General features: G+C 40.9%; 1 protein-coding gene across 2 annotated transcripts in view; it reads right to left on the bottom strand.

Annotated features, from left to right (window-relative positions):
• The window catches only part of PHEX (phosphate regulating endopeptidase homolog, X-linked), a 183,941-nt gene that overhangs the window by 108,698 nt on the left and 55,363 nt on the right, over positions 1 to 19,880 (bottom strand). For both annotated transcript variants that reach the window (XM_012656322.1, XM_012656323.1), the window contains exons 6-11: positions 19,245 to 19,313; positions 16,640 to 16,756; positions 13,701 to 13,784; positions 12,537 to 12,682; positions 3,013 to 3,106; positions 1,017 to 1,145 (exon numbers count right to left, since the gene is read on the bottom strand). In XM_012656322.1, the coding sequence (XP_012511776.1) occupies positions 1,017 to 1,145; positions 3,013 to 3,106; positions 12,537 to 12,682; positions 13,701 to 13,784; positions 16,640 to 16,756; positions 19,245 to 19,313 (639 nt within the window). The remainder of the gene's footprint in view (positions 1 to 1,016; positions 1,146 to 3,012; positions 3,107 to 12,536; positions 12,683 to 13,700; positions 13,785 to 16,639; positions 16,757 to 19,244; positions 19,314 to 19,880) is intronic.

The following is a 19,880-nucleotide window of genomic DNA, read 5'->3' as shown; positions in this document are numbered from 1 at the left end:
GCCAAGGTATGGAATCAACCTAAATGTCCCATCGATAGATGAATAAAGAAAATGTGATGTGTGTGTGTATATACACATGCACACACACATACACACACAATAAATAGAATATTATTCAGCCACAAAAAGGAAGAAAATCCTGCCTTTTGCAACAACATGGATAAACTGGGAGAACATTACACTAAGTGAAATAAGCCAGACACAGAAAGACAAATACTGTGTGATCACACTTATATGTGGAATCTTAAAAAAGTTGAACTCATAGAAGCAGAGAGCAGAACAGTAGCTGCCAGGGGCTCGGGGAAGAGGAGTCAAAAGATGTTGGTCAAAGGATGCAAACATTCAGTAATAAGATGAATAAGATATGGGGATCTGACATACAGCATGGTGACTACAGTTACTAATAATGTATTGTACGCTTGAATTTGCTAAGAGAGTAGATCTTAAGTGTCCTCACCACACACACATACACACAGAATGGTAAATAGTGTGGTGATGGATGTGTTCATTTAATTGTGGTAACGATTTCACAACCTATATCAAATGTATCAAATCACCATGTTGCATACTCTGAATATATACAATTTGTTAAATGTACCTCAATAAAGCTGGAAGAAAAAAAATACACCCTCTTTCAATGCAGCTGAAACAGATGGAGAAGAATATGTTGCCACAGTGATGAGTCTCTTTAAATTCATGACCTTCAACCTCACGTAGACCTGGACTGGTTCCTGCCTCCAAGCAGCCATACTGTTTTTCCTTAGTTTATTCGCTATCCCACTCCCGTGGACAACTATTTCACACCTTCTCTCCCCTCCAGCCTTCACTATCTGCTTGCTTATTCTCACTTTCATTTGATGACCCTTCTTCCTGTTTCACTGAGAAATTGCAAGAATATGAAGAGAACACCTGCAGACCCCTACCACCTGGAAGGCTGACATTGGCCTGCTGAATTTACCCTTGTCAGACCTGGCTGGGCCACTATTGGTTTTTACCAGCTGGGAAGCACCACTTACCATCTCCTTCTTATCTTCCCGGAAGTGCACATCCACGAACATTTTTCCAACAACATAAGGGAGGGCACTTTCGATAAAGTTTACACATTTGTCCCATTGAGGCAGCAAAGTTGTGGTCCCCTGGATTACCTGCGAGAGATCATTGATCCAGAGTGAAGTTCATTTGAATAAAACCTATGGCTGAAAAAAATTCAAACCTGAAGAAAACCGTCTACAAAACATTGCACACCCCAACCCATATACATGTGTCAGACAGCAGAGGCAAAGGTGAAATCAGATGAATAAAAAAAAAATCCTGCTTGTCACCAGTTATGTTTAAAACAACATGAAAATGTTTTGACAGTGAAAAATAACGTATTTCTCCTTTTCTTCCAATTTTCTCCATTAAACGAAAGATCTGAACAATGGTATAGCCTTTCCATAGTCCGCAGGGACATGAGAGGATGCTGTTCAAGTGTCCAGATAGTATTTAATATCTACTGAGAACTAAAGTTCTACTAATAAATGTCTAGAATCAATGGGTGACCAAGTTCCTGCCTAAAAAATGTTTCCTTGCTCCGGGTAGTACACTCGACAAGGCAGACCAGGAGAACACGGCCCACCATGAACAACCCAGGGAGAATATTTACATCGTGTCATAGCAAAGAACACACTGGTAAACAAGTAAAATAAAGATGTAAACGCTTTTCCCCTCTGTCCCAATTATACCATTACAAGAAAACATTTACAAACAAGTAAGGAGTTTCCAAAGCAGGACCTGGAAGCCTCAGAGGTTTACTTGTGGGGAAGAAAGCAGAGAAATAAATACAGTTTAAGTTGCCCTTGGAAGCTGGGGGTGCAGACAGGCAGTGAGGAAGGGAGGTGCTGAGAATGGTGGCCGGAAGTGCCCCCTTGCACAATGTTAGACCGAGGTTGTTGGAGCAGGGTGAATGGGATTAAGGCTTCGGTTCATCTATTCTTCCTCTACTTTCTGGTAACACAACCCCTCTAAGAGGTAAGGGATAAATCTATTTTTTTTAAAGCTCTAGAGAAAGAGATTCTACCACCTTCTCTGGCAATTCGATATTATATTTAGCACTTCATGCCCAAGAAACATCCCCTCATACCTAACCTCAAATTTTCACACACTACTTCTTACACCTCTTTCTCTCATTCTCTTCCCAGTGGGGGTGGGAAGCAGCTGGGTGTCATCTTTTATGTGATCCACAGGAGTTAAAAATACACACGCACAAAAAAAAATCTACTTGTTTGGTATCTTAACCCTTTGATATTATGGGAATAAATATAGTTGTTTTATGTTGTTCTCTATAAAGTGGCATAATATTCTAGTGACTTTAAAGGTTCAAAATGTACCCAAATAATGGTACTACTCTTCAAGAGTAATAGCCCATTCGGAATTCCTGTACTTACTAGTTCTTATAATAACAAAAATGTTTGTTAAATGAAATCATAGCTTATAAGATTTGCCATTCATTTAACTTTAAGTTGATAGAAAAATAAACCTAAAATATTTTTTTAAAGTCACAAAATCATTAAGTCCTCTAGTGGTGGGAGAATTACCCAGATACAAATTAAAAATGAAACTTTACCATATACCACATATATCATACAAATTTTGAATATTCGGAATACTAAAAATAAAAGAGTTACAAATATATCACTAAGACATGTTAAAATTAAAATTATAATGGCTCAGTTAAAAATGGGAAAAAATGGCAATACGTTGATGACAGGGAATGAAAATAATGTGATGGCCTCAAGTATTGCCCTAAATATCTTTATCTAGCCCCATCAAAGTAGTGCTGGAGTGTACTTTATTGTTTCTAAGTTATACCTAAATAAAAAGAAATAAAGCAAAAAAGTAAAGTAGGGCTTGGGCTGCAACCCTCCCTCCCCCATCCAATCCCTAGAGATGATTTTTATTGGATCAGTTAATGGACTATTCCAGCATGTGAAGTTATCCAGTGATGTAACATTGCAACCTTCTTAAACTTACCCGTGAGAATTCCAGCCACCTATACTGAAAGCGCCTGCTAAGGTTTGGAATTCTGGAATAAACCATTCTCCACACCAAATAGTTGGCAATGGTCCTGTTAACAGAGAGAGATGCACATTTATCATATTTCAGGTCAATATCTGATGCTCTGCAGAACACCTTGAGAAAAACAGTTGGCAAAGCTCCATGGAGGGACTTCCTGCTCATACAAAAATGCAGAACTGTCATTTGAGAAATGACATAAGATGATACAATGTCAATAAGCACAGTCAAAATTGGCTTGCCTTTCACCACCTAATGCAGATAGATGAAATAAAGATTCCAAGCCCCAGGCCTCAGAGCGAACATTTTGCTTTCCTTCTCAGCATATAGAGTCCACCGTTGCACCGCCTTTCGTGCCTGGAAATTGTGAATACCTCTGAATTACAGCAGGTTTTCAAATAATGTCATTTCATTCAATACCCTTTCGTTATAACATCGATAAGAAAAAAAATCGATTCTGGCCAGGGCCACTGTTTGTGTGGAGTTGCCATGTTCTCCCCATGTCTCTGAGGGTTTTCTCCAAGTGATCCAGTTTTCTCCCACATCCCAAAGCTGTGCACATGAAAAGTCCAAGTTGTCCCAGTTTGAGCACAGGTGTGTGTACAACCGTGCCCTGCAACAGGATGACATCCTGGCCAGGGCTGGGTCCTGCCTGGTGCCCTGAGCTGCTGGGATGGGCTATGGCCACACAAGATGCTGAACTGCAATCAGCAGGTCAATAATTAGCTTGCTTTTATTCATCTTTCTTAAATGTATGTATAGCTCACCTGTATTTCAGTGTTTAATACTAGAAGTGTTTGGGTCTTTATTTAGAAGTCTGGTGATATTTCTATGACAAGAGACAAGCTGTAAGAACTGAACTCTTGTTTATATCAATTATCTTCTGGTAAAATTGGTTTCTTTATAAGTCATTTTGCTTAAAGTCACAGTTTCCAAGAACCCATCCATGACATTAAGTGAGGACTTACTGTATTAGGTGATTTGATAAAATGCACATGTATTCTTTGCCTTTGGCAACTAACAGCAAAATATTGGCTAATACCAATTATCTAAATTTGTACACTAGTTCTCTATTTACTAAATATCACTTAAGCCCTCTGATTTTATCTTTCCTTGTCATACAATGAGGATGATCTGTACCTTATGGGATTATTGTGAGGTCAAAATAAATAACAAAATGTTTGACAAAGAGTAAATTCCTAGGTTTGGCATTTACTTCCAAATGTATGAACAATCCCATATGCTCATGTAATGCCCATGATACATATTCTTTTAAATCTGTTACATTTTAAGCGTTGCCTTTTTCTATAAGCAAAAGATAACCTGACCTCAGAAGGATGTGTGACCTGAGTTAATTTCTAACTCAATAGTGATGATGTATTTTTAACGACCCATCCCCTCCCAGCCGTGCCATTACCATGGTGACTAATAACGCACATTCCTGAGATGGCTCTCCGGTCAGAGACCATGTGAGAGCAGTGTGACATGATAATGCCAACCAGCCCATCAAGAACAATGCACATTCTCATTTGCATGGTGCTCTGACACAGTGGACATGCACTCCTATCAGTGAACTATTTTTCGGCATATATACCTAATATGTGGATGTTTAATTTATATAAACTAACAGACTGTTAGGAAGATTTTTAACAAATACAGAAATAAAAATTTCAAAAGATGAGATAAAATGAAATATCTTCAGAAGTGATTAATCTTTCAAATACCACTAGATTAACTCTTTAAGACACATTATCCATATAGGATTACGTTAATGCAACAATGACAATGGGTGTAAATCCACATTTTATATTGTCTTCTTATTTCAAAACTTGTTGACATGTTCTTGTCAGATCTGGTTAGACTGCCATTGTTTTTCTCTCATCATCTGGCTAACTTAGATGGCATACTAGCCTGGGAGAAGTGTTACTTCTGCCATTTTCTAGCTGTTCACTTGTGCTTACATTATTAGTAATAGTTTCAATTTCTGTTTCTCTGTAAGAACTTTTAAGCCACTTGTCCATGTTGTAAGGATTAAACTAGATAAACTAGATAATGAAATTCATAAATCTATGGGTATATGCAAACAGCTCAAGATTATTTTTAATATATCAAATGAAAACAAGCCAGTGGAAGTGACACTGCTCCCACTCCTTTGCCATAGGGATCAAATGAAGGGTCCATGGCCATCAGTATGGAACTCAATAAAGCCTAGTTATTTTTAAATTTAGAAAAAAACAAAGATAGAAGTCCTAAAGTTTTCTTCTTGGGCCCAGTGGATCTTATTGGGGTATGCACACTCCCCCGCTCAGAGACCACTGCCCTAAATGGCAAAGTCTAGGCCTCATCCATGCTCTGTTGAGGCCACTATAATAAACATGTAGTTTTAGGTCACTCCTTTGGCTCTTTTGCATTCACATCCCTGCAAGACAAAAAGTGCTTCCTGAGCACTTAATGTAGGCCAACTATTGTGCCAGATGCCATGAGGAATGGAAAGAAATAGGAACCCAGCACCTGTAGTTAGAGAACTCAAAGTCTTGTTGGGAACACAGGACTTCAGATTTCAGCTTGGTCATATAATTGAGTTTTTTAATTGAAGGAACACACTGTAAGTACATAAAGGATCTTTCTGTCATTCACTCAGTCAACACATCCTGAGCATCCATGTATGTACTGATAGTTCTAGGTGCTGAGGAGATGGAAAGGTGAGAAAGATATAGTCCCTGATCTCCTGAAGCTTTTAGCTGAGCAGAGGAGATGAGGCAAGTGCATAATGATTTGACAGAGCCTAGCACCCAAAAATGTATGCAAGGTACTTCACTGGAGGGACAGAAAACTGAGGGGTGTGGGTAGCCTTCATGAGAAGGACATGCCTAAAGATTGGAAGGATTTGGTGTGTGAAGCAGGAACATGAACTCTGGGCAGGCTAAATAATGGCTAAATTGGCTTATGTGTTAGAGGGGACAGTGAGCAGGATCATCACTCAAGGAAGTAGCCAGAAAGACCCACATTGGGGAGACATAGGCAGCAATTAGGGTCTAGTGTCTAGGACATCAATGGGCATATTCTGGCCCTAATGAAAGGTCTTTATGTTCTTTGTCCTTAAAATATTGCTTGCTTGGTGTGTGAGCCATGCTGGATCCATAGATGCAGGTTAGCAGGAGGTCAACAGCTGGCAGACGTCCTTCCATGAATTCAAAAGATATTCCCTCAAGGGGGTGGTGATATGCCAGATGAATTGGAAAATTGTTAGAATGGGGCCCGATGGTAATGGTAGAAGGGAGAGTATGGCCATGTATACTGGGGTTTTAGAAGTAGGGGCCGTTCCACCTTCTCTGAAATCATCCCATATAGGAATCTCACATTATCTATGATCTTCACAGCACTGCTATAGGAGAGATATTGTTATACTCACTTTACATATAAGGAAACTTGTGTCCTAGGACCATTAAGTAAAATCATGATCACATATTCAATGGGTTTCAAACTAGTAGAATCACCAGGGGAGTTTTAAAAATTCCGGACACTTAGGCCATCCCAGATCAATTAAATTACAATCTCTAGAGTGAGACCCAGCATAAATATTGTTTCTAAATCTTCCCAGCTAATTGCAATGTGTGGCCAAGTTAGGGAACCACTGTAGTAAGTGATGGAGGCTGGACCAGAACCAGGAGTGTCTAACTCTAAAGCCTGCTTTTCCCTGTGCCACACAGTGATGAATTAAAGCCTCTAATTCAGCTAAGATTTTCTAACCAGTCACAGAGACCCCAAAACACTCCAACAAAGGCACTTCGCAGAAATCTGTGGGCATGAAAAGAGAACAGTGAGGTCTCCCTGGCCAAGGCATTACTAAGATGATAGTATAACGACAAGACCTCTGAGAGCTGGAAGAGGGAACGCGGGGAAGCTCGCACAGCGAGACAATGGCACTGATGAGTTTCTTCAGGGTGTTATAAATATACTGAACAGAACACCATGGAGCACAGCTTTGGAGTGCTAATATTACCACGCCAGGAACAGATATGACCATAATGACTGAATCACTGCCACCTAATGCTCAGATACAACAAAAAACAAAACAAAAATCGGACTCAGCAACAGTTCTTAAAAATAACACATAATATCTTTTTTTTTTCCAAAAAGCATTTTGAGCAGTATGGTAATTTCCCCAAATGGCAATAAATACAGTAGAGAAAGGCAAAGCAGCCCAGAAGAGAATCCACCACTAAGAGAGCAATAAGAAATTATTTCCTGGCCAGGTGCGGTGGCTCACGCTTGTAATCCTAGCTCTCTGGGAGGCCGAGGCGGGCGGATCGTTTGAGCTCAGGAGTTCGAAACCAGCCTGAGCAAGAGCGAGACCCCGTCTCTACTAAAATCAGAAAGAAATTAATTGGACAACTAAAAATATATAGAAAAAATTAGCCAGGCATGGTGACGCATGCCTGTAGTCCCAGCTACTTGGGAGGCTGAGGCAGGAGGATCGCTCGAGCCCAGGAGTTTGAGGTTGCTGTGAGCTAGGCTGATGCCACGGCACTCTAGCCCGGGCAACACAGTGAGACTCTGTCTCAAAAAAAAAAAAAAAAAAGAAAAGAAATTATTTCCTAAAGCTTCTGACTCAAAGAATTTTTTATTTTCAGATTTGGGATGCTCATTTGGTAAGTATAATGCAAATATTCCAAAATCCAAAGAAATCAAAAATCTGAAACACTTATGGTCCCAAATATTTCAGATAAGTGATACTTAACCTGTAGTGACAGTTTACATTTATGTTACATTTAAGAGAGTATAAAATACCTTCTTTGATCCTCATGACAGTGCTGTAGGGTGGTTATTATTGTCCCCATTTCCAGATGAAGAAAACAAAGGTCAGAGGTCAAGGGATTTCGAAGAATGCATCAAATCCAGGACTAACATTTGGGTCTTCAGATTCCAGAGCTTGCATTTGCTCCTCTCAGTCATACTACCTGAGGTGAACCAGAGACGGTCTTCTCAAAGGTTCACAAAGCCAAAGAAATCCTCCTAAATCCTACAGGCTGCCCAGAGGTATGCCTAAGGCAGTGATTCTCAAAGTGTATCCCTGGGCCAGCAGCTTCAGCATCACCTGAGAATTTGTTAGAAAATTCCTGGGCCTCACCCCAGATCTACTGAATCAGACTCTGTGGAGATGGGGCCCAATACTCTAAACTGGGCAACAGAGCAAGACCCTGTCTCAAAAAAAATAGTCTGTGTTTTAACAAGCCCTCCAGGGGATTCTGATGCTCATCAGGTTTAAGAACTGCTGGTCTAGGAAAACTCCACCTCCCCTCATCTTTCTACACACAGCTCAACTAGAACTTCCTAAATCCTAGATCAGTGCTTCTTAAACTTGCATATGTATATGAGCCCCTGGAGAACTTATTCAATTTCAGACTCTGATTCAGTAGGTCTGGGGCAGAGCCTGACATTCTGCATTTCTAACAAGCTCCCCAGTAACACCTATACTGCTCGTCCATGGACCATACTTTAACTAGCAATGCCCTAGAGATCAGCGGTCTCCAACCTTTTTTGGCACCAGGGATTGGTTTCATGGAAGACAATTTGTCCGCAGACCAGGGCAGGGGGGATGGTTTTGGGATGATTCAAGTGGATTACATTTCTTGTGCAGTCAAACCTCTCTGTTAACGATAATCTGTATTTGCAGCCACTCCCCAGCGCTAGCATCACCGCCTCAGCTCCACCTCAGACCATGAGGCATTAGATTCTCATAAGGAGCGCAACCTAGATCCCTCACATGTGCAGTTTACAGTAGGGTTCTCACTCCTATGAGAATCTAATGCCCCCGCTGATCTGACAGGAGGCGGAGCTTATGCATGGATGTGAGCGATGGGGAGCGGCTGTAAATACAGATGAAGCTTCCCTTGCTCACCCGCCACTCACCTCCTGCTGTGTAGCCTGGTTCCTAACAGGCCACTGACTGATAACTGTCTGCAGCCCAGGGGTTGGGAAACACAGCCCTAGATCACCCTCAGAAGAGCTGAGCCCCATGAGAGGCACACATAGCAGCATATTTTCCAGGTAAACCTTTGGAAACATGCAACAAGAATCATCTTACTTTAAAGTACATTGTGCTTACTTTATATGAAAATAAAACAAAGACAGGGAAGCTAACAGGGGCTTGGCAAAACTCCAAGGGTTTGCTTTAGGCCAGCCTGCAAAAAACAATTCCAGTCCAGACGATCTCCATGATGCCAGGCCTGCCCAGGAAGAGGAGCCCAAGTCAACTCTCTCTGACACCATCCTTCCTCAGCCTCTCCCCTCCCCCTCTTTCTCCTCATATCAAAGTATTAATAGATGGTAAAGAATCTGAGGCAGCCTCAAGTCAGGAGTGGAGAGGAGAGTTGAAGGAGTCAGAAAAGGAGAGAAGTCTGTAGTGTCCCCCACTTGGTGACATGCTAGTGAATGTTTACCAACTGCCTTGTCAAGAAAAAAAATGATTTGCAGCATTTGCCAATTTCCATGGTGCAAAACTCCCACCGGGTGGATTTCAAACTATCAAAGCGAGATCACTGAACATGGAGTTAGGAAGAGATGCCCACAACTTGGGGATCAAGCATATCACTGCCTCCTCACCCCATTTCCACCTCAAACACCAACTCCTCCTCCCCACCGGCAGCCTCCAGGTCATGTCTCCAATGACCTGCCATCAGATGTTCAATGTGCATGGCAGGAGGCAGAGGGGACAGAGCCAGGAAGCATCTGCCACTGAAAGAAAAGTGTTCGTTTCAAGAAAATGAGATAAGTTCTTTGACAGAGGTGTGCCTGGGGAAACTCCAACTCCTTTTCCTCCTAGGCACACAGACTATATTTCCCAGCCTCCCCTACAATTAGATGAGTCATGTGACTGAGTTCTGGCTTATGGAATATGAATAGAAGTGATATACCCCACATTTAGGCCTCCCCACAAAAACCTATGTGATCTTCTACCATCTCTCTTTCCCCATCCACCAGCTGAATGCCAAAAACCCAGAGGAGGGAAGAGGCACAAGATGGAAAGAACCTGGGTTCCTGAGTCACTACTTGGAAGAAAGCTGCCTGACAGGAACATCCATGTTGGACTATTCCATGAAGAGTGTATAATTTAGCCAAGGAGAGTTTAGAGGTGCTTGTTACAGCAACTGGCATATCCTGAACTGAAATGGTAACTATGGGGACCCAAGAAGACCTTTCCTCAACTAGCATTGTAATGCTACACGAGTGAGGATCAAACATGATCAGCAATGTAAACACTTCACAATGGCATGCAAATAAAGTGTTGTAAGTCTTCTCAAGATGCATATAATGTCTTGAAATCTCACAAGAATACACAGAATACAAGTCATTTTTGATGCACTGGTTATTGAAATTTGGTTTTTGTCTTTATTTTTAAATGAAGTTTTCTATGTACATAATGTCTGCAAGTAATTTTTCTATCTATATTTTTTCTACTGCTGTTCGCTATGTTTACATTTTTCCAAGTTATCATTTTGACAGGAGTGAAAGCTCCCTCTAATCATGGTCTTTCCTGTTGTTATGAAAAGTCCTGCAATTCCAAAATATAATCATCACCACAGAGATGATTTTTCTAATATAGTAAACCAAGTCCCAATCTATCCCCTGGTTATAGAGTAGGCTTCTTTGGAAATAAAATTAAGACAATGTCCAGAAGTACCTATGATTGTACAACAGAAGGTAACACAGACACTAGAAGAAATGACTCACTAGGTGCTGAAGAATGAATACATAGCATGGTAAACTGTACCTTTTGATGGAAATTACCGCCAAAATTTAAAATGTGCTCAGTGACTCAATGGGATATGGGTAGAAAATCACTTGGGTCACATTTTATAATATTTCAGAGCTATGAAGTACTTACACAGAAATTTCCTAATGCAGTGATTCTCCTTTCCGCCCCTCTCCAATAAAGCTAATCATGACTGTCCCAAGGTGCTTGTTTGGCCTCCCACAAAGCTCTACTCTATCAGACTCTATGGAAGAGGGCCTTAGAATCTGTATTTTTAACAAACACCCCAGGTGATGCTGCTGGCATTATTGGCCCATGGAACACATTTCAAATAGCAAAGCTCTACCCAAACACACTTACCTTCCTCTAGATTCAACTTTCATTTATTAATAGAAAAAAAATTTTTAAGTCACTACTTATCTCTAAATGATAGAATTTTAAGTTAATTTATCAGCCGGGCACGGTGGCTCACGCCTGTAATCCTAGCTCTCTGGGAGGCCGAGGGGGGCGGATTGTTTGAGCTCAGGAGTTCGAAACCAGCCTGAGCAAGAGCGAGACCCCGTCTCTACTAAAAATAGAAAGAAATTAATTGGACAACTAAAAATACATAGAAAAAATTAGCCGGGCATGGTGGCGCATGTCTGTAGTCCCAGCTACTCGGGAGGCTGAGGCAGGAGGATCGCTTGAGCCCAGGAGTTTGAGGTTGCTGTGAGCTAGGCTGATGCCACGGCACTCTAGCCTGGGCAACACAGTGAGACTCTGTCTCAAAAAAAAAAAAAAAAAAAAAGTTAATTTATCATTTCTTCTCTCCTTTTTCTGTATGTTTTCCTCAATGAACGTGGATTACCTTTATTATCAGAAGATATCTTTAAAAGAGCAGCTCTTCACAAATGTCTAAGTGTTTCCATAGGTCAGGATGCATGCTACACTTTATTGACTTAACTCCTTGGACTTTTGTAGGTGCCTTTTTTTTAACATAACTCCTGACCACATAGCCTTATCTGAGTCCAAATAAGAAAATATGATTTTTAATCATGGCCCAGCAATTAGCTCAGTAAATTGTTTCATAAACTAGTTGACCTTTCTGTGATTCATTTTCTGTAGTCAAATCTGAATGCCTTAATGAATATGTAAAATTCTCTTTTCTGGGCATTTTTAGAATGCCTTTTCTTTGTAGTACTAATCTAGCAAAGCAATAAATTCTAAAACATTCTTTAAAATAAAAAATACCTAACAGTTCCTAAAGTTGTTTCTCAGTGTAATTTTTCTACAGCTCTCAAAGTGGTCTTGTGTATTTTCAATATAGGTACTTTGGTTTATTGCCAGAAAGTGACTTAGTGGCCAAAAAGAAATTGGAGGGTGGGGATGGCAGCAAAAGATGAAAAATGAACTAGGGGAAAAAAAGATGTTCGTATAGAAATCTTAGAAAATAACATCATTATATAACTATTCTCAAAACTCATAAGCAATTTAGGCTTTCAGAGAGAACAGTATAGAGAAAGACCAGAAATAAGGGGCAAAAACATTGTGTGTTTGTTGTCATCGCAGCAAGTAAATTACACCAGACATTGGTTTTGACCAGTTGTCACAAAGAGTGTCACGATTTTCCCTGTGACTCTTGTTGTAACATTCTTTACAAACAGTTTTCAAAGGAAGCGAGAAGGAAGGCTCTTATAATTTAAAGAAAAAAGAAAAATCACAATAAAATTCACATGAAAGTTCTTACTTCTTCCTCTCAGAGCTTAATATCCTAAACAAATCTTTAAAGTACTGGGGGACGCGGACCACCACGTTCTCTGAAGGGCCGATGTCTTTCAGGTCGGGGTAGAGTCTGGCATCAATGACCTTCTTGATGTAGCCCAGCCAGTCAAACTGAGGGAAGAGAGAAAAACAAAAAAAAACAGAGTGAGAGAACTTCTGTTAGGCAGCAAGTAAGAAAGGCAAATAATTAAAGATGCAACTGCTCAAATCTAGAAAATAAACTCCTGATCATTGCCACCCAGACCTATTGCCTTTCTTCCTCCCATATTGTCCCCCTTCCCTTCCTCTGTCTCCGTCCTGTACTCTCCCTGACTCCCATACACACACAGATGCAGATGCCACAGTACATCACTGGTCTTCTAACACAGCCTTTCTTAACACAGGAGGAAACAAGCAGCAACAAAAAGTAACATGCCTCCATTCTTCAGAGCATCTCTATCTCACCTAAAACACCATTTGGTATTTTAAATTGGCTACCCTAAAAGTCATTTCCCAGCCTTTTCTCCCTTGCCTGTGTCGACTATTGAAATGGAAAACCAATTACTCAATGCCCAGCCTCCCCTATAGTAAGGGGTGGCCACATGACTCAATTCTGTTCAATAATAAATAAATGGAAGACATCTGGGGATATTCTAGAAAGGCTTTTTGTTTTTTCTGGCAAAAAAGAGTTAAACATGGCCATTACTGGCCCTTCCCCTCCTTTCTGCCCTGAGGGCAGATTGGCATATGGAGCTGTGGTAGCCACCTTGCAACCATGAGTCATCAAACATGAAGTCAAAAAGCCAACAGACCAAGGAGAGTGGAATGGAAAGATAGAAAGAACTTGAGTTTTTGACAACATTGTTAAACAGCTGAACCAACACCAATAACCACCTATGTCTAGACTTTTGCCTCATAAGAAAATGGGGTTTAAGTTTTTAAGCCACTGTTGGAAAAATTTTCTCTTCCCTATAACAGAAGGCATTCCAGCGCAAAGACAAGGGATATTTTATGTGATTGTTGACAACGATGATGATAACCAAAAAGACTGATAGTAGGTTTTACAAGGCAGAAATTTACATACAGATGAAATACAATTGCTTGTAAAATGACCAGTTAAGAGAAAGTTTTCTGGATCGTTTTCACCAACCTGGGGGATCATAGCACTCAGTTCAGAAATGTTCATTTTGTTGTACATGGCCTCACTGGTTCGGTTTTCATGTGGAATCATTATCTGTTGGAGAGGGACTTTGGTTATTTTTTTTAAATGAACCATTTCTTACTGCATGACTACTTTCTATATGTGCCAAAACATCTGGATAGTATTATAAAGTTTTTTCAAGATTTTGGTGTGGTGCCCAACTGGAGGAAGAGGGAAAAAAAGACAACATTTTAGGCAGGATTAAGATTAAGAAACTAAAAAAACTTTCATGTCCTCTTCCATGTGAAATATTGTTCCCAGTACAGAAAGAACTATACAGACTGTCCCCCTCATCTATAATGTGGATGGAAAAAATCTATTGCTGGCTCGGTTTTGACAGCCAAACTGAAGTTGGACAATTGAGGCAAACATCCCACTTTCCCTTGTGGTCTCCAGATAATGATCTCAATACAGACCATCCCTTTATCTCTAGGGGCAAATTTTCACTGATGAACACGAGACTATCTGGATACCACTACTATCCACAATCATGTTGTCAACAGCTCATTTCTTCATTTTCCCCTCTTGTCTCTTTGGCCTTGAGATTCCCCTAGCTGTATTGCTGGGGATATGGATTCAGTTACCACCTAAACACATTTCACAACCTGCCTCTCCAGCCCTGACTCTACACTATTTTCATTCCCAATACTCATGTTCTTGGCCATTTGGTCAACACCAAATCTAAGCTTCTAGCCTCCTCCATGTTTAATCTAATCGAAAAACAGCAGCAGCGATTATCATCCTCAAGGGCCACCTTAATCACCTCCATTGACAGGCAGTAGCTCCCATATCCACTCCTGAATCGCATCATGATTTTGTCTTCAGGCTATCCATCATCCAATTCCCTTGTATTAAACTTGCCACCTCCCACTGCACACGTGACTCTTCCACCCTTGCATCTCCTAACCATCATCACCATCTCCATGGTTTGAACTATGATTCAAGGCCACCTGAGATTCGCCGTCCCTAGCAAGCCTTTCCAATTAAACTCCACTTGGTTCCAATCACAAGGGCCACTCCATCAGCAAGCCCTCTCCTTGTGAACACATATCTCTAGCTGGGATTGGTTAAATACACACTTCCATGGCTGTATTTACAAGGACTTATTTGTGTTTGACTTGGTTGTCCTGTCTTCCCAGCTTCAGAAGTTCCCCTTGGACTATGTGCCCCACTAATTTTGAATATATCCAGTGGCCTGCAGTGTAAGAGATGGAGGTGAGCATTACTAGCAGGCTACAAATCCTCACACTGTGGCTTTTTCAAGGCAAAATCACAGAGGGCTGAGTGGCAGACGTTTGTCCCCGCTTTTCTAAATGCTTCAGTGCCCTTAGCTTCTCCCTCCTCACCCTCCACAGGGAGACCATGTGTAACTTACAAACAGCTTCCTGGATCTGCATGAATCATTGCCTCAGAGAATGTCCACACTCCTCTTCCACCCACTTCCTCTCCTCCCTCGGAGTCTCACAGCCCTAGGTTAGAGCCCTATGGCCTCAGAGCTGATTTCAGCTCTCTGCCAGCTACTCTCCTCCACACAATGGATTTGTCACTTCATTTAGCCTCTTGACAATTCCCAGTCTTGCCTCAGCCCAGCTGTTTTTAGTTCCCTTTTTGGTCCAAATCCCTAGCTCAGGACAAGGCCTTCCCTGCTATGTAACAGCTTCAGTCCAGATTAGAGCTCTGGACCTCCTATTTGCCTGAGAAGGGAATCCAGACAGCCTCTAGACATGGCTTAGAAGCACAGTCTTTGACTTCAAAACATCTTGCAGCAGTCTTCACAGTTTTCCAAGGTGACATGCAGGAATGAAACTTTTTGCACTGCAAGTAGGAATTGGGAGAGAGGTATATGCAGACATCATCATAGCAGAGAGAGAAAGATGAATTCCTCTTCCCTTATCCTTTACCCCTACTCCATACCTCAACACACCAGCACCCCCTCAAACACAAAACCAACCAACACTTGGACTCTCACTCACCTCAGGATTTTTACCAACTTCCTTCAGAGAAAACTACCAACCCACATGCAAAAGTCTCTTGGGAAATGTAGCATTTTTTGCATTACAGGGTTTCCTCACAAGCAGATTTCACTATATTTGTTCCCTCCAGGCCTAGGAACATACAGAGATTTTACACTTTGGTTCTTCTAGGAAAAAAAGTTATTCTATAAATGATGCTAACTACTCCGGATTTCTTATTATTCTCCCACAAGTTTGTTTTCATATCTTTTTGTCTCTACCATGAGCCTAAAAGAATTTAAGGTGATTTACACAGAACATGTAATTCTGTATCATGCATATGACACAATAACATTCATTCAAGTAGGGCAAGAAAAGAATGAAAAACAGGGGCATGTACGAAGTAGCAACAGAAATGTAGGTTAAAAATGCTTACCAGCATGCCCTATCCACTTTCTATATAAAATTTTATATCCAGTATTGGTGGACAGACTTCCCTGAACCCAGAACTTAGGTCAGACTGAGTATGAGTGGGAGTGGTATAAAATATAGATACTGGATTAAAAGCAACCTTCCATTCAAGTCAAATCAATAAGGATTTATTCAACATCTATCTTCTATTTGAGCCAAACAGGAGTTTCTATAGGAAAATAGAGAGTCTCTGTGCTGCTACGCTATGGCCACAGCTGAGCAACATATGCACATTGAATGGGCGGGCTCAAACCAGGGAGACAGAAGGAACAAAGAGCTCTTCTTTCTGTCATGGTTCTTTTCTTGTTATTTCCCAGAGGAGGCGCCATTAGTTCTACCTTGAACTCAAAGGGCAATGACACAGAATGGTATTATTTAGTTGCAATGTATATGTTAATTCAGGATATACTGCCTTTAAAATAAGAAAAAGGAAAGGAAAGGAAGAGATTTTCAATTAAGACTTACCTCAGCTATCTTAATTTCCAACCTAAGCACTGACTTCATGTCATGCTCCGCTCGGGAGGTGTTAGCTCCTAAAAGCACGGCAGTATCCACCATGAACTTGTAAAGGGCATCTCGATACTATAAGAGATATAGAAGCAAGTGACCATGACAACAGCCTATTAGGAAATATGTTTCAGAGACACAGAAGAACAGAAACAGCAAGTGGAAATAAACGTCCTTTACTTCTACTCTGTATTCAAAGTATAGTATAGGCATTATGCAATACCAGCCACCCACCTACCACTTTGGGAGAAAAAAGAGTGATGGCTACTTGGGTACTGTTTCCATGACAGACAGAGATGCCCAACCAGTCCAGCCATCAGGCATCAAGAGAACTAGTATTCTGGCAACCAGCAATATCGTGGATATACGAAATATCTCCAAATGAGCCCAGAATAGAAAGTTAAAGGTCAGACATGCTCTTTCCAGGCAAGTGACGTTTTAATAAAATAATGGGAGAGAACTGTTTCTAAAAGCAGGAGGCCTGATCCTTGAAGACTGGTGAGAGGTGTGATTTATTCTCTTCCAGCTCAATTTACTCACCTTCACACTAAGAAATAAAAGACCAGTGATAGCAGCCCTGTGTCTTTTCAGTTTTGTACAGTTTTCACAAAGTTCTCTTCCCTAGCTCAGAGAGAGGAGAGAGGAATGATGATGAGAAACCTAGAAAATGACAAATATGGGATTTCCTTCCTCCATGCTCATAAATCCATTTGGGGGTTATTCATATGTCACTGCGTTGGGAGGAGAACTTTACATCATGGGAATTAAAGAATCTCATTGGGCCCTCCTCTCATTTCAGATATATTTGTAAGAACTCAATACACCAGGTATCAAATGACCTCCTCATCATGCTATGGGAATAAGATTTCCTAATGTATACCTTGCCTCTGTAAGCTATTCTTACTGTGTGTATGACCTCAGGACCTATACAGTGCTTGGCATATAACAGGCCCTTATTAAATATTTGTTGAATCAGTAAGCAAGCTTTAAAAATAGTCTTAATTAAAAACAATGTTTTATGATTTCCAGTTCAATCCAAAAATATTTATTGAGTGCCTACTCAATACACATGCAAAGTGGCTTGCTGAGCACTCTGTGTATATGCTGGGGGAGGGCAGTGCAGACGAAAAATTAAATAACACTTGAGTCTGGTTCTCAAACCGTGATCCAGTGAGGGAAATAAACACATAATTATTAATTGTAACATTAGAGATACCAAAATAAGTTCCTTAATAAGGCTACTGCCTGCTTGGAAACACAAGAGCCGGAGAAGAATTCCAGTCTGGAGAAACAGGGGACATGGCATTTGAAGGAGACAGGTTCATAAGCAGTGAGAGTCCTACTGTGGGGTGGGAGAGCTGCTTTTGTTGGGGGAAGAAAAAAAGTAGTTGAAACAGGAAAGATGGTTTGGGATCAAGTCATGAAGAGGCCTTGAAAGCTCTCTAAGGAATGGAGACCCTATCTTGGGAGCAGTGCTTCGAGAACAGAATTTGTCAAGTGGTGTTAAGCAGGCAACTGAACGAAGGGGAAGTGACAACAGGTAGAAGGCTACTTGCTATAGTCAAGGTAAGAGTTAACAAGGATCTAACCTAGGACAGTAAGGATAAAAAGGAGGCACCAGATGGATGGAAGAGATATTTTGAAGGTGGAATGACTAGGATTTGACTGATTGGTTATAGGGGGAGATGATTTCAAGTCTGGTTGCTGAGACTCCAGCAAAAACAGACGGCTCCCCCGAGGTTGGCAAAAGTTCATTCTTCCCACTTTCAAGAAGGAAAATTTGCCAATCCCCTTTGACGAGTGTCCTCAGCCAGAAAGTTGCTTAGGATCTTAGCTAGTTTCCTGCCTTCCAGACCCTTCTACATATAGAGGTTTGTATCAGCACAGACCCAGGGGACGTAGGTCTGAGGCTCCTTCAGAAGTTTGATAAAGTTTCCAAAATGAATTGAAAGTGTCAGAAATGAACCAGTTCTTTCCAATCTCTAAGAAACTACTAGGTTTCCAAGCCAACCCAAGAAGTTTAACGTGATTGATCCTTTCTGGTTCTCATTAACCCTCCATTAACCTGGGGCACCTCTTAAAACCATAGATTCCCAGACCCCATCTCAAGTCCACTAAGTCATACTCTCCAAGGCTGTGCCCCAAGAATCAACATTTAATGGAAGCTTCCCAGGTGATTCTTAAGCATTACAATTTGAGAACTACTGGCCTCCTGGGTATCCCTTCCCACGCTTTATTTCTGCAATGGATAGTGAGCTCTCCATACTTCTGAGGAATGACTGCAAGCTCATTACTTGGTTACTTCATTCAGGTGTGCTGTCTTCCCAGCTAGATCATGAGGGCACTGAGCATGGGGACTTGCACAGCCTTGATGCCCAGACTTCCAAAAGATAAGGAGTGCAATTTATCTGCCTGACTAATAGGCCTTTGCTTTCTGCATTGGGAGTATGGTCATTGAATAGACACACTGCTCACTTCCAGTAAAGAAGTAGGGACCTAAGAACAACTGATGAACCCGACAGAAGCCTGGCAAGACACATAGTTGAATTTAAGTAAAACTTACAGACTTGGCTTCTGTGCTGTTTTCAAGGTAGTCTTCCCTCACAGCTAGGGAGAGCGTTGCTTGGTCCAGCTGTTAAAACAAGCCAAAAAAAAAAAAAGCATTCTGATAGCATTGTAAATTCTTATGTGTTATGTTAATAAGAGTCATAAGATCATCTGCATCCCAGGCATATTTTGAGCTCATGTATACCATTACAAAAAGAATTCACTACACTTAGAGCTATATGCAAATAGGCACTTTGGTGATGACAGATATAATAAAGTGTCAGAGACCTGCCCCTGCTTTCCTGCTTCATGTTTTCTAACCCCTTTGAAGTTCTGTCAACATTGAATAGCACCAAGGCTATTTGAGTTGGATAGATCTTAGAGATTATTAGACTTCCCCCCTTATTCAATGGGACGGGAGAAACAAAAGTCAGGGAATCGATGTGACTTTTCCAAAGGAACGTGGTTGGGCAAAACTCAGAGGAAAATCATTGCTTTCTTTCACCAGATCCAATATTTTTTTCACTGTGGTATTTTGCAAAATGCCAATTTGGATGGAGTTGATTAATCAGACTTTCCACCTCCCTACTGCTAAAATAATGTATTGCATTGATTTTTTTTTATTTGAAAGGAATCGAATGATAATTTTGTT

The sequence above is a fragment of the Propithecus coquereli genome, unplaced genomic scaffold (genome assembly GCF_000956105.1).
Source record: "Propithecus coquereli isolate 6110/MARCELLA unplaced genomic scaffold, Pcoq_1.0 Scaffold50, whole genome shotgun sequence".
In the NCBI taxonomy this organism is placed as follows: Eukaryota; Metazoa; Chordata; class Mammalia; order Primates; family Indriidae; genus Propithecus; species Propithecus coquereli.
The sequence above is the reverse complement of the archived record's forward strand: the minus strand, read 5'-3'. Positions and strand labels throughout refer to the sequence as shown.